We start from the raw sequence: 14,283 nt of genomic DNA on the forward strand, positions 1-14,283 counted from the left end.
TCAGTGTTGTGCAAGGACATGCTCGAGGGTTTCACCTCCCCCAGACGTGTATCTGCGATCTAGAGCGGGGTTGCATGTCTTCAGCTCTCCGTCCAAACAGAGTCCAGCTGAACAGGCAACTCACATCCATTTTGTTTGCGATTTAAGGGCTGTGAGGGGCCAAGAAACTGATTGCTAGTGGCCGCGCTAGTTAACAACAATGCGTCACCGGCACATCAGGGATCGCACACTCAGCTTGTATTCTAAAGAGCTCTTATTCCCGGTATTAAAGAGCAAAGATAATTGCTTCAAATATTGGCAAATGCTACGCTGACACCGCCTGTGATGCCATGAAAACTGTGGGGGAATCGCGGTCAGCATACTCTCGTGAAAGCTACCCAACACCCAAGGCCACCAGAACTGATATGAACATTGTGTCTTAGCCAGCGATGGGACGCTCTCTTCAAATACAACAAGCTCAATTCACTAGAAGAATTGAAACAAGAGCTAAGGTCCAAGATCCACGGGAATCCTTGTGAAGATGGCCTGCGATCAATCTGTTGGAAAGTGAGTCCATCACCAGACACCTGTTACTACCGTCGGGTATACCTCAACTGTTAACAGCGTGGACCAAGGCCTTCCTTCTTCACAAGAGCCTAGATCAGACTTCATGGCCAACTCAACTATCAGATACAAGAGCTGCATATACTTCATTGCGAGATCACTTTCTAAAGTATATCGAGCACCCAGACGATCTTCCCTCGACAGTGGATCCACTAGCTGAAGATGACAATGTATGTCATTGTTTGGTTGAAGAGAGATGCCGCTAACAATTCTGTAGTCGCCATGGCAGTCGCTTCGGCAAGATGAGAGTATTCGAACGGAAATATACCAAGACGTAGAGAGATGCCATCAGGAGAACTACTTCTTTCGGGAGCCAACAACAAAACAAAGATTGCTAGATATTTTGTTCATTTTTGTCAAATTAAATCCAGATCTTGGCTATCGTCAAGGCATGCACGAGCTGCTTGCTCCAATATTATGGGTGATCTGGCATGATGCGATTGAAAAGAGCTCCTTGCCCAAAAGTGACAGCAAGAATGACGATGCTATCTTACTTCAAACTCTAGATTCAGACTATATTGAGCACGACGCCTTTGCAATTTTCTGCGCCATCATGCAAACTGCAAAACTATTCTATGAACATGATGGCATGGGGTCCGCTTCCGGCACACGGGCTATATCATCCATCATATCTCGAAGCCAGCATATACAACAAGATATGCTAGGTGCCGTCGATCCAGAACTGGCATCTTACCTTGAGTCTATTGATATTTTACCGCAAATATACCTCACGTAGGCGTTGTATCCAGATGAGATGACCTTGATACTTACTGGACTTAGGCGCTGGCTGCGATTGTTTTTCGGGCGAGAATTTTCATTCGAAGATATGCTTTCCGTTTGGGATCTATTGTGTTCCGAAGCATTTAGACCCACATTCATTGAGCTGGTATGTGTGGCAATGTTACTACGAATCAGATGGCATTGTAAGTCGGAGAGCTGTTGTGGAAGTGGAGACGTCAGAGCTGATATCGTGACAGTATTGTCGAGTGATTATTCGTCCGCACTCGGCCTTCTTTTGAAATATCCTTCCCCAGACCCACACAGCCCAGAAAGCTTTGTGAAAGATGCGCTGTTCCTGGAGGAAAACATGACACTAGATGGCGGAGATCTCCTAATCCTGAAATACTCAGGCAAATCTCCAGAGAACAAGAGAAGGAACTCACTGCCCCGGATATTTCGCGCGACTTCTCAGAAAAGGAATTCTCCTTACAGGGACGCCAGTTCCCGTTCTAGTGACAAAAGTCCCTCAAGCAAATCGCCACTCAGCCTAGGCCATTTGGATTCATTATTTCAGGATATGTCTGATGGCATTTACCGACGAACGGAGGGTTGGAGTGTTACCAAAGCGGTACGAGGAGCAATGACTGAGGCTCGACGAAATATACACGTCATTCAATCTAGCCCTAGTACGCCTAGGTTATCAACTGAAGAACCACCTACGCCGTCGACCAGAGATTCTATGACTGCGCGAGAGCTGAGTTCGAAACTGGTAGCACTTGAGGGTCGAAATAGGAGACTAGCCGGCATACTTGGGGATGCAATAAGTGACCTGCATGCTCATACGAAATCCCAAGGCCCCCCTGCACCCGACCCGTCAAAAGACATAGAGAGGATCTTTGAGAAGCTCGAATCCGTACAAAAGTTGCTTCAAGACTCTTCGCAGCCTATGCCTGAGAAGCTGCTACTCACGAACCGTTTGAAGAGAAGCAGTCTCAGCGCGCCTAAATCACTACCGCCGAAAGATAGTCGGGCGCCGCAGGAAAGCCGCAAAAACGCCACTGAGACTTCGGCCTCATCCGCCGCATCAACCGCAAACGACCCCGCAGATCTAGTTAAACCGACGCTAACTCGGCCTATCCTGCGTGCTCCGCTTGCCGAATCATCCTTCTCGTGGATGCTTGGGGAGGGTGAACGCCGTTCGGCGTTCGCCCCATGCGCGTCAGTGCCGCCTGAGCACCTGCGAAAACATGAACCGCGCACGCGGCCAGCCATGCTTTTCGGGGATCAGCGCAGCGACGACAAGTATAAGCGAACCGAGGAAGTGGAGAAGGACGTGCTGGTATTAGATCGGCTACAGGGAAGCTCAAAGGAATGATGCTGTGATCAATGTCCTAGTGGGCTTTGCGTGTCGTGCCGGTGAAGATACTTTTCATCGCGAAGCTGTCCGTTGTCAACAGTGTCTTGCGAACCATCGACTATCGACTGGTAACATCGATAAATTTATCTCTCCTTTAATTACGGATTAGAAGAATTAATATTCCCTTTAATGCTTCTTCTTTGCCCAGCGGTAGCCAAGGCCTTGATGAAGGAGCGTTTTTTCACGTAGCCGTTTTCTAGTAAGGCAACCAAGATGATCACTCAGACGGCGTCCTCTTCTTTCCACAAGATATGAACCGCATTAGGCCTCGTCTCTCTCCTTAGCCTCCTAGTCTGGGAATGCTGACGCCCCCTGGTATCGCTGCTGGAGCAACCATTATTAGTTAGTTAACTACGTCAGGGCCAGCCAAATCTCCTGGGATAATCAACCAGCGACGATATTTGCCACACGTAGCGGCGGTGGCAATGGTGTCCAAGACACTGTCTATAAGTTCATCAGCGTGACCGCTCGACCTAGCGACCCAGTTCGCCGCACGATGCTATATTATTATTGTTGTTGTTTTCATCGCGGCTTGGTGGGGTGGATGCGCGCCGGCTAAGAACGCCAATTAGTTAATGGCTGCGCCCCGCGTTTAGCTGGGCGAGTCCCGCGAACATCATTGCCAGCCAGCCGGAGACCGCGTGGTGAAAGCACAACAGCTACTCCGTACCCATTGAGTATGGCCCTCGGGAATGGAACCACAGCCGCCAGTACCAGGCGCAGCGCGCTCCTCTGCTGAGCGATTTCGCGGACCGCGCGCCATCGGCGGTAGGTTTGGCGGTACCAGATCTGGCCTTGGCCAACGAGCGTCATTTTGATCCAGCCTGCGCATCGCTCGTCAATCCTTTTTTTCGCAAGAGACTCCGGCTCACTGACCTCTGCGTTTGAGTCTCGTTGTTACTCAACAGCCCGAGAGCCACTGCTGCTTGGCTATTTCTCGCTGCAGTGCCGGTCATCCGCCACCTTTTTACCATTTGGCCCATTCCAAGGCTCGTGACGCTGTACGGTGGCCAGCCTCCGCGCCCCAGCCTCGAGACAGCAATCTAGTGACGCCCACCACAAATCAGAGCTGTCATTCGAGTGGTGAAACTTTATCAGCTCGCCGCAGTTCCAGAACCGTAGCTGGTCGCCCGGCACTTCCGTCGCTACAAGGCTGAATGACCGAAAAATCTCCTAGCACGAACGACAGCCCGCAGCCCTAAATTGCCTTTCATCTCACACCTCTGGCACACCTGATACTATGCTCTCCTGACACAGTATCCTTCCTATCCCTCCTAGCTTGTTCATATTTCCCTTTGTGTGAACAGCTGAACCTTTTCTCGCTCTCCATCCCTCAGCAATGAGGGCGGACAGGGACCCCGGTCCTACTCATCATGACAATAGTAAGTATTCATTTTCATTCTCTTTTGCGTCCTCTCAGAAACATCCAAGGAGACTCGAACCGTTTCAGCCGTCGTAACTGTAATACCTGCCGAAGCTTTGACCAGCGAGACAACGAGACGGGAGGAGTATGGAAGATCCGAGTTTCAGTTCTCACCCCAAGAACATGCTCTTATACATAACGTGCACACCAAACTGCCTGAACCGCACGAACTGCAGAACCCTGGACCAGCACACCGCTTGTGTAGTGGGGTGCTTGGTGATGATTGGATGCAGATTGTAACTGACAAAATGTGAGCTAGTCGCGCAAAGCTATACCTCAAACGAAAACACACCGTACTCCTCTCCTGAAATGTCGATACGAAGGCCCGGGGGCGGCCGGTCATTACGCCTCGATGGTGGTTCGCTCAGCCAAGGGAGGGAACTGTCCATCGATACCGGGTCGCCAGAATATGAATACTTGCCAAGGTGAGATCAACAAGACATGAGCATCAGCAGTGCCTCAAAGATAGTTAACATGGGATGTTAGATCACCATTGCTCGAGACCGACCATGCTCCCGCACCGTCAGGGCTACCGCGGATACGCCAGACAGCGAAAAGTAGAACCCCTTCTATGCCGCTCACTTCTACCTCGTCCGCTGAATCTGCATTAACCTCGCCGAATCTATCACACGCATCTTCCACGATATCAACCGTCCCAATTACCACTGCTTCTCCCGAACTTGAGGACCTTCACAGGTTTCCTTCTGAATCACTCCATTCGTTCTCATTTGCGCGCCAATCGGAGGAATTGCTGCATACTCGCTATAATGTACTGCGGAGAACGATTGATTTTATGAGAGATCGCTTTGGATGGGCAGCAAGTAACGCAGGGATCGCTAATGCCCAGGCAAAATTAAGCGGGGACTCGGAAATCCAAAATATGGTTGATCTCGTTGCAAGAGCAAATCTTCGTGAAGGCGTTCAAGGCCATAGCCGACTATCTGGGCTGATGAGCGGTCCGGCCACAGGCCCTGCTGATATAAACGGGGAAAATATATTTGATAAGGCATTTGCAGCTCCTTCTCTCCATCCGATTCACGACCAGGATGAGACTGAACAAGAAGAATTGGCACGAGCAGCAGAGCGAAGCGAGTTCGTAGCTGCTTCGGAAGATCAAAGACTATCCCGATCCCGAGGGTTGAAATCAGCTCCATCCTCAAGACGCGTGAGCCTTAAACGGACATATACTGATATCGGCCTGGCTTCACTTCAGAGCAAGCTTGTGGACACGTTATCTGCGCAACCATACTCGGCGACGGAGTTCGTATCCCCCGGAAGTACCACCTCATTTACGATAGGCACGAATACCCCTGCCGTCCACTCCCATAGTAGCAAATGGTCCCCCGCTGCTCAAGCCGTGTTCAGGACGGAAGCCGGCCCACGGTGGACAATCCTAGCTGCAAACGACCTAGCATGTCTAGTATTTGGTGTAACCCGAAGGGAATTTCACAAACTCAGTATCTTAAGCCTTGTTCAGGAAGAGAGGCGTGAGTGGCTAGAGTCGAAACTCAGACCGTCGAGTATGTATCCAAACACTGAGTCGTTGGGAGTCAAAACCTCAAAAGCAGAGGTGCATGGCTCAAGACTGTCAAGTTTTGGTAACGGAGTGACTGCCCAGCTGCTGAGCAAAACGCCCGCGCGTCTAAACAGATCGAGGTGTCGTAATGATAGCCATTCTAGCCACGGATCCACCCAGCGCGCCCAGAGCCCAAATCACCATCCTACCAAGTCCCGTGGCGTGCTCATCTGTGGAGATGTTGTGCCCATTCAAAAGCGTAACGGCCTCACTGGCTCAGCCAGCTTGTGGGTGATGGAGAAGAAGGGTGGTTTGATATGGGTGGTGGAGGAGATTCCAGAGCACGTGGTGCGGCTCTGTTGCAGCGAGAAGGGTCGAGTCACCGCTGTCGAGGGCGAGGTAAACAACATCTGGGGCGGCAAGGTCATCGGCCTGGAGACGCCCGTACTCGACCTTATTCCTCATTTACCCCTAATCTCATCTCACTCCGACGCCCTGAACTTTAAAAGGATCAATGAACTAAAGTACTTCACTGCCTTGACATCTATTGGCACATCTATTCCAACAACTGTCACTGCTATGCCTAGCGAGAGCTCCCTTCGAGTATCTAGTTTTCCACACATTGCAGGGATGCTCGTTTTGTCCCCAAAGACCCTGAACATCATTAGTGCGAACCCTGTCTTTGCCTCTTCTCTCTTTGGTTACAGCTGCCTTGAAGGAGTACATATCACGGATTTAGTTCCCGATTTTGACCACTTCCTTGACACTATAACTGAATGCGATAACATTCCCCTCGTTGATGGCATGATTATTCCAGAACATAGCTTTCGACGAGCACGAGTGTTGTCAATTCTTCGAGATGGAAAGGTCGATGCAGCATCGTTGTTCTTGAGACCAGCTGGCTTGCCTGCCCGGCATCGAGATGGTGTAGATGTCATGGTTGATGTCCAGATGCGTGTTGTGCGAAGCCAGTCTCGGGCTCATTCAAATGCCGGCACAACACATCACGATCTGGAAGTTTCCTCCGAGAAAGACGTCCCCCGGACAGTTACTGAGCTCGTCTACGCCCTGTGGATAACATATTCACGTCAATTTCATTCTATCAATGGAGTTGATCTACCGCCTGTAAACCCATTGTTGCAGCCCCCAGAACCACCTCCTTCTCAAGCCGCCCCTGGGCAAATTACTCCTGCACCAACACCTATACTTGAACCTTCATCGAGATTAGGCAAACCTCAGGCAACACTTTTGGCCCAACAGTTAAGCGAGGCAGCCTCTCAACCTCTCACCGATAAACCTTCACAACCCGTTCCCGAGATGAAACTGTCTTCGTTGAAAGTCGAAAAGCCCAAGAAGTTGAATATATCGGATTTTGTGATCCTCGATGACCTAGGCTCTGGTGCCTATGGGCAGGTCAAGCTAACTCGATGTAAATGGAATCCAGCGAAAAAGATGGTCTTGAAATATGTCACGAAAAAACGAATTCTAGTGGATACCTGGACTAGAGACCGGCGCTTGGGCACTGTTCCTTTGGAAATCCATGTCTTGGATTTCTTGCGTCGTGAAGGGATGCGCCATCCGAACATTGTGGAAATGGAAGGCTTCTTTGAGGACGACGTCAATTACTACATCGAAATGACTCCCCATGGTTTCCCGGGCATGGACCTATTCGACTACGTCGAGCTTCGGGCACATATGGATGAAGCTGAATGCCGTAGTATTTTCTCTCAGGTCGTCAGTGCAATCCACCACCTTCACATCAATGCTCTTGTGGTACATCGCGATATTAAGGATGAAAATGTTGTTTTGGACGGTGAAAGGCAAGTCAAGCTAATCGATTTTGGAAGTGCAGCTTATATCAAGAATGGTCCGTTTGATGTGTTTGTTGGGACAATAGGTAAGTTACTAAATTACTGTTGCCAATATATATAGTCGCGCCGTATTATCATTCACTGACGTTGCGGTTCTAGACTACGCCGCGCCCGAAGTTCTCCAAGGTAGATCGTACCGTGGGAAAGAACAAGATGTATGGGCGTTGGGCATTCTTTTGTACACGATGATATACAAAGAAAATCCATTTTACAACGTCAACGAAATCATGGACCACCCTTTGCGAATTCCCTTCTTACCTTTTACGGAAAGCTGCCTTGAACTGATCCGAGGAATGCTTAATCGCAACGTCAGCGAGAGGCTGACAATCACACAGGTCATCGACCATCCCTGGATGAGAGCAACAACCAATGCTCCCGCGCCCAGCTAAAATATGGGCCTAAACGTTATACTCGACATCCCTTTTTCTTTGCTGGTCTTTTTTTTTTTTTTTTCGATTTTTCTTTCCGTGATACCACTGGCATTTTTCGGCTTCTATAGATGTGTTCGATATTTCTGCAACACTTGTTTTCCGTTACGTTTTGCGATGCTGTGACGACCTTTTTTTCTACGTATTTGCCTGTTACCAACTATTCGGCATGGAAACAAGAGGTAGACTGCTGAGCAGCGCCATTGGTTTACAAAATAGAAGACGCCGAAAAAAGATACCCAAAGACGCCGAATTTTGTGTTAGACGCTGAGTTTTGTGAATGCGAAGTTGACCACATGTTGATGCCGAGCTGAAAAAGGTGGAAGTGCTAAGACGATCTCTAACGAAGATTAGGAAGATGCATGACATCTTCTGCTGTTACTAGCTTACGATGTATACAATGATTGCATTTGCATTTTGTGGGGTTTGGGGGATTTGAAAATGGATCTTGACTTATTCAGAGATAAAAAAAGCTGGCATATATATGTACATGATAGCCAGAGGGGGATAAGGGGGCTTATGATAGATTGGATTGTCGCCACTTTAAGAAATACATGATAAATTGATGGTGGATTCCATTTGATTGCATGGAATGAGATTCGTTTTAGCTATGCGCAAAGCGATTATTTGGTAACAAGTAACTACCTTTGAAGTTCCAGTAGAAAACTCTTGTGCTTAACCAGGAGGATTAACTAGTCAATGGCGCCTCTCCTATATAAGAGGCGTCTAGTAGTCTCGTACCAGCCAAAAACGACTTTCACTTGTTCGACTTGCTATAGGCGCCCAGCAGGGGCATTGTAGTACTGGGAATTTCCCTTACAATTGAATTCAACCCTCGGCTTTCTCAGAGTATTTTGTCAACCGAGGAGGAAAAGGTATACTGGCAACTAAGTCGAATGCTATACTCCGTAGGCACATAAAATGCCCCTGAACAAAGCTACTCGGCTCCCAACGCATCTACCATGGTATCGCGCTGGAGACTTGCTAAAATACCTCACGAGCTCAGTGGCCATGGAGTTCGGTTCTAGCGTAAAAAAGTATCTCGGGTTGCCACCACAGCAAGCAACAACCCATTCGCATGGTAGGTTATACGAGTAGCATTCACGCCAGTCCAAAAAGAGCCCACAGAGCGAAGAGTGCATCGGTCAGTCAGGGGAAGCTTCACGGAAGAACTTTGACGAGCATACGGAGTACATTGTCTCCTTTGCTTGGCCGGAAAAGAAGACGTCTAGACATGGCATGTGTGGCGTCTCCAAGGTGCCACGCAAAAAGGCTAAATAAAGAACAGTCCGGGCTTTGTCTGGGCGGGCTTGACAGGAATTCCACGAGGGAAATGTTGCACGTTGCAGCGAGTGGTGGCGGTTGGGTAGCAATCATTCGGCGGGCAGAGCATCGCCGGCATCGACAGGCTGCATGCAAGTCAGCACTGTTGCCATGCAGTGAGCCACCATCCACGGAGTGCGTCTGAGCTTCTTTTCTTCGTCTCTGAGCAGCCGGCGGTGGTGCGACTTGGAGAGCCGGAAACTAGAGACAAACTTCCGCCATTCGCCTGGGCGGTGGAGTGTCTTATCGCGGAAACTTTGGGCCGATAACGAAAGAGGGGCGCGGTACGCACCCGGAACTTGCCCCCAATCCTCTCTACACCGTCATCCGGCTGCGGCGGCGTTCTGCCCTGAGGTATCCCGGAGGTACCGTGTCCAGGCCCCATGCAGGCGTCTGCCCCCATCCGGCGGCTGAAAAGAAGCCCAGTTTGCTGTGTCCGGCTGTGCGTTCTCGCTCGCACACAGTCGCTGACTTTTGTTCTCCTCACGACCACTTTGCCGCCGAGAGGAAGTGCACATGACAGCTAGAGCTGGTGCTTTGACGGCTCCTTCGCCTGGGTCATCCGGCACCCTGACAGTCCATCTGACCTCTGCGTGAGGATGACCGAGACTGCCCCCCTTGGCCAATGACGACCTCACTCATCGTGTCATTTCAATTCTAGAGATCTGTGATCCGCTTTTCTTGCCTTTCTTCGCGTCTGCACTTGACTGATCTGCTCTGTCTTGTGGTGCTTTTCTTCTGGAGTTGAAGACCGATCCAGGTAGGTAGTTGTCCTTCAACGCCCAGCTACAAAGCAAGCCTGGCTGCTAACAGTCTCTGGTTTTCAGCTACGTCTCCTTGTATCATTCTTCAATTCTACATGGAACTGGACATGCCTACTTGATCTGTCTACATACAACCTCTTATTGCGAAACCAACTGCCGCCATCACGCTGGTTCTGGAAATTGAGGCGTGTATCACGTCGCCGGCCGACTACTCACCTGGCCGGACCATCATATCTTTGTGTACATCGAAAAACCTATCTGTACTGCAAAAAGCAGCTGTCAAGTGCAGCTACAAAGCTTAAACTATGGCTTCAGTTCCGCCCGATGAAATTATCCCGCCGTCAGCCACAACGCCGGATGCGATGTCTGGTGCTATCAGAGTTGACGGCTCGCCTAAGATAAAGCGTCACAAAAGGCTGCTCAACCGCCTTCATCGAATGTCGTCAACCTCCTCCCTCGAACGACTGGGAAGACACCGCTCGTCTTCAAACAATAGTCGCCGGATCGGAAAAGGATCTATGTCTTGCGTTTCACTGTCATCAACGCTCTCGAATGGACAGTGCTGGGAGAGTTCCAGTTCTTCACAGCTCTATGGAAGATCTTCCCGAGGTGCAACTGACTCTAGAAATGTCGACGATGAAGAAACTAATCCAGCACGGATTATCGAGACGGAGCTTCTGCCTTTAAATGGAGTGCAACAGACTTCCATCCCTCTTCCAACTGAATTTCGACCACCCTCTCGTGGATCTCCGTTAAAGTCTTCGCTTGCGCTCGCCGCTGACATAGAACAAGCCCATGGTGAAGAGAACATTAGCGAAATTCCACCTGAGAAGCAAAATATAGATCATTGGACTCCCCTTCCCCCGGAGATCCAACTTCAAATTCTCAGCTGGCTCACGCCAAAGGAGCTGGCCCAAAGTGCGCGTGTATCGAAACAATGGTGCTCACTATGTTTTGACGGTCAGCTATGGACGAATTTTGATGTTTCGACATATTACCGTGATATCCCACAGGACGCACTAGTTCAGCTAATCCTGAATACAGGGAGCTTTATCAAACATCTGAACCTCCGCGGTTGTGTTCAAATGCGGGAGGCCTGGCTTCATAGTGGAGAACAAATTACAAACGCCTGCAGAAATCTAGCCAGTTTTAACGTTAGAGACACTGAGATTGATAAGACAACATTGACTTTTTTCCTAGTCCGGAATCCCGGGCTCTTTAAAATTAACCTGAGCGGGCTCATGGCAGCTACAAATTCCGAAATGGGGGTGATCGCTAAAAGTTGCCCATTGTTGGAATACCTTGATATTTCATGGTGTCCACGGATCACTAGCAACTCTGGCCTGAGAGAAGTTGTGAAAGCCTGTGGTCAGTTAAAAGAGCTGCGTATTGGTGAGCTCCAAATAGCCAAGAATGATGGGCTTATGCAGGCACTATTTGATACAAATCATCTCGAGACCCTCAGCATAGCCAATTGTCCGTATCTTACGGATTCGACACTAAAAATTCTTGTCCATGGCTCCGATCCGGAGATAGATATCTTGACTGACCGTGCCATTGTTCCTGCCCGCAAATTTAAGCACCTTGATTTCTCCGGCTGCACTCGTATTAGCGATGCTGGAATTGGATTTCTCACGGGTTATGTCCCTGGTCTAGAAAGCCTGCAGCTATCATTTTGCACCGGTCTCGAGTGCACTTCCATCGCGAATCTTATTCTCAGCACTCCACGTCTTATCCGACTGGAGCTTGAAGAGCTGGAAGCCCTCCAGAATAATGCCCTGTCTACATTATCGATTGCCCCATGTGCTCCCACGCTTCAACACCTGAATGTCAGCTACTGTGAAAACATTGGAGACCCCAGCATACTGCAGATCGTGAGGAACTGCCCCAATCTAAAATCTCTGGACCTGGACAACACGCGAGTATCTGATTTGGCGCTGATGGAGCTTTGTTCACAAATGCGGAAACGGGGATCTGGTGTTCAGTTGCCTAAATGTGGATTGAGACTGGCTGTTTTCGACTGCGGGAATGTTACTTGGGCTGGTGTTAGGGAGGTCCTTTCCACCAATACCTACGTTCCACGCTTTGCAGAAGCCGAGGCTATAACTTCTGGCTCCGAATCAGATGCAGAATCTGATGTATCATCGCCGTCATCGTCCACTTCATCACTAACGGTTCTCCAATCGCCGGCCCCAGTGCAGTCGCCGAGCAAACCTGACATCTATCCGAACGAAATAATCCAACTGAAATGCTTTTATGGCTGGCAACCAACAGTTGACAAGCATACGAAACGTGTTCTAGCAGGCCACCTTGGCGCTGCCATGCGTCTTGAGCGTAAATGGGCGGATTGCATGATTGCTCATGAAGAGGCTGAGCTTGGCGGCCCAGGTTCCAGACGACGACGACGCAGAGCGCGAAACGCTGAGCTGTTGTATAATATGGAAGACGACGATGAAGTCGGATATGGTTACGGACCGGCAGGGCTAGTTTCTCTCGGAAATCGCAGAAGAGCAAGGAGCGGTGGATGTGTTGTTATGTAAAGTGGTGGATTACCCGAATCGGGCTTGATTTTTTTCATTATTTTTCTTCTTGATTTTTTATTTCCGGGTTGATTGACATGATAGGAGTTTACGAGGTGCTACTTCGATACTTATGATGCTGCATAGGTGCGATATTTGCGAACAGACATCAACAGTACATACAAACGAACATAACATGGGATGGCAGTTGGGGGTTTTAACTATGGAAAAGGGGTCGTCATGGAGTTTCCGATTCAGTACCATTTCTCTGTGGCTTTTTGTTATGAGGTTTTCTTTCCTTTCTTTCTTTCTTTTTCTTTTTACCATAGAAGGAGGGGGTGTTTTCAAGGTGAAAGGTTTGAAATTCTGACATTCTTCTCTGTATTCTGTTATGGTATGCTCGAAGCGTTCTTCCTCGCTGGTTGATCGTTATCTTATGCATTAAAGACATTCAAATAGTGAAAGATGCGTAGAAAGGAATGGAGTCATTGTGAATTGTAAACAACATTTTGTGCTTCTTATGATATCGTGATGACCCCTATTCCCATCAAATATGCAAAAACCAATAATAGAAACGTGCTGAAAATGAAGCATGCTCTGAATTGCCAGATAAGCTCAATATGGCGCATTTTTGCTAATTTTGCAAGAAAATATATAGCCGTTTTCTTCGAAATTCTGATATATGGAAATTCCCTGGATATCATTCGAAAAAACCACCGTCGCTATCACTCCCGGAATCATCAGCTCTATTTGTATCACTTCTCGGGGCTTGCCCCTTTTTGCCATCACTTCGCTTCTTCTGTGTTGATTTGACTATATGCCTTCGTTCCGCATGGACATTTTCATCTGGCTTCGATTCAAACTCCGTCGTAGATTTCTTCTTACTCCGCATGAGCAAGTCTACAGTGTGTGTCTTCGAAGTAGTTCCGTCATTTTTCTTCTCGCCGGACAAACCGACACCCAGCTTTCCGTCTCTCAGGAGCTCCAGGGTGCCGTCCGACATACTCTGTTTTACGGCATACCACAGCGGGGGCTTTTCGCCAGAGTTTGTGTGGATGATGTTGGATTCCTCCGGTTCGGGAGGCTCCGCTTTTCTACGCTTGTTGGGGTATAAGGAGATATATTTCTCTGTGAGCGGGGAATACATGGTGTAATTAAGATCGATCCTCGTCGACTCGATATTTGTAATGATGTCATGAAGCAGTTTTTGCTTTGTATTAGCGTCTTGCTTGCCGTCGTTCTCCACCTTTTGCTTTTGGGTCTCAAGCCGCCGGAGTTCTTTCGTGGCACGTTTGCGCTCTGGATGGCAAATTATATCAGTGCCTGATGCCTCCAGTAAGAAAAATTCAGCCTATGGGATGTACCTAGAAACCGTACAAAGTGATACTTTTGGATCATCTTCGACTTTTGCTTCTTGAGTTCCGCCTTTTCTAGATCCCTTTGACATCCTGCGAGCTCTCTTTCTTTAAAAATCCGGGCATCTGCCGGCAGATCATCACTCTTTCTAGCGAGTAGACGTTTTATATCTCGTATCTTCGACTTCAGCTCGCTGATACTTGGCCCGACGTCATTGTTGTGGGAGCGTTGCGAAGCGGGGTGCTGGCGTTTTATACGCTTGGGGTCGGCCCCGGAGAAAGAGTCGCGACGTCGTTTTTGGGGGGAGAATTGTGATTCATTCTGGAGAGACATAGAGCACGGC

General features: G+C 48.9%; 4 protein-coding genes across 4 annotated transcripts; 3 read left to right on the plus strand and 1 right to left on the minus strand.

The window, feature by feature from the left end:
- Positions 1-329: 329 nt before the first annotated feature.
- On the plus strand, positions 330-2,698 carry LOZ57_002240 (uncharacterized protein; the record flags this gene model as incomplete). Its single annotated transcript, XM_049251316.1, has 6 exons — positions 330-352; positions 423-546; positions 615-773; positions 821-1,335; positions 1,384-1,526; positions 1,581-2,698. 6 exons carry the CDS (start codon positions 330-332, stop codon positions 2,696-2,698), a joined length of 2,082 nt encoding a protein of 693 aa, XP_049109616.1.
- Positions 2,699-4,079: 1,381 nt separating this feature from the next.
- FUN31 (serine/threonine protein kinase) lies at positions 4,080-7,939 on the plus strand (the record flags this gene model as incomplete). Its single annotated transcript, XM_049251317.1, has 4 exons — positions 4,080-4,122; positions 4,423-4,588; positions 4,650-7,576; positions 7,650-7,939. 4 exons carry the CDS (start codon positions 4,080-4,082, stop codon positions 7,937-7,939), a joined length of 3,426 nt encoding a protein of 1,141 aa, XP_049109617.1.
- A 2,431-nt stretch (positions 7,940-10,370) lies between these two features.
- On the plus strand, positions 10,371-12,605 carry LOZ57_002242 (uncharacterized protein; the record flags this gene model as incomplete). The annotated part of the gene is made up of 1 exon (XM_049251318.1): positions 10,371-12,605. The coding sequence occupies one exon, from the start codon at positions 10,371-10,373 to the stop codon at positions 12,603-12,605; it is 2,235 nt and encodes a 744-aa protein (XP_049109618.1).
- Positions 12,606-13,284: 679 nt separating this feature from the next.
- Positions 13,285-14,273, minus strand: EFG1 (18S rRNA maturation protein; the record flags this gene model as incomplete). Its single annotated transcript, XM_049251319.1, has 2 exons — positions 13,285-13,883; positions 13,949-14,273. 2 exons carry the CDS (start codon positions 14,271-14,273, stop codon positions 13,285-13,287), a joined length of 924 nt encoding a protein of 307 aa, XP_049109619.1.
- Between the last annotated feature and the right edge of the window lie 10 nt (positions 14,274-14,283).

Source organism: Ophidiomyces ophidiicola, assembly GCF_022830035.1.
Source record: "Ophidiomyces ophidiicola strain CBS 122913 chromosome Unknown scaffold_6, whole genome shotgun sequence".
Taxonomy (NCBI): domain Eukaryota; kingdom Fungi; phylum Ascomycota; class Eurotiomycetes; order Onygenales; family Onygenaceae; genus Ophidiomyces; species Ophidiomyces ophidiicola.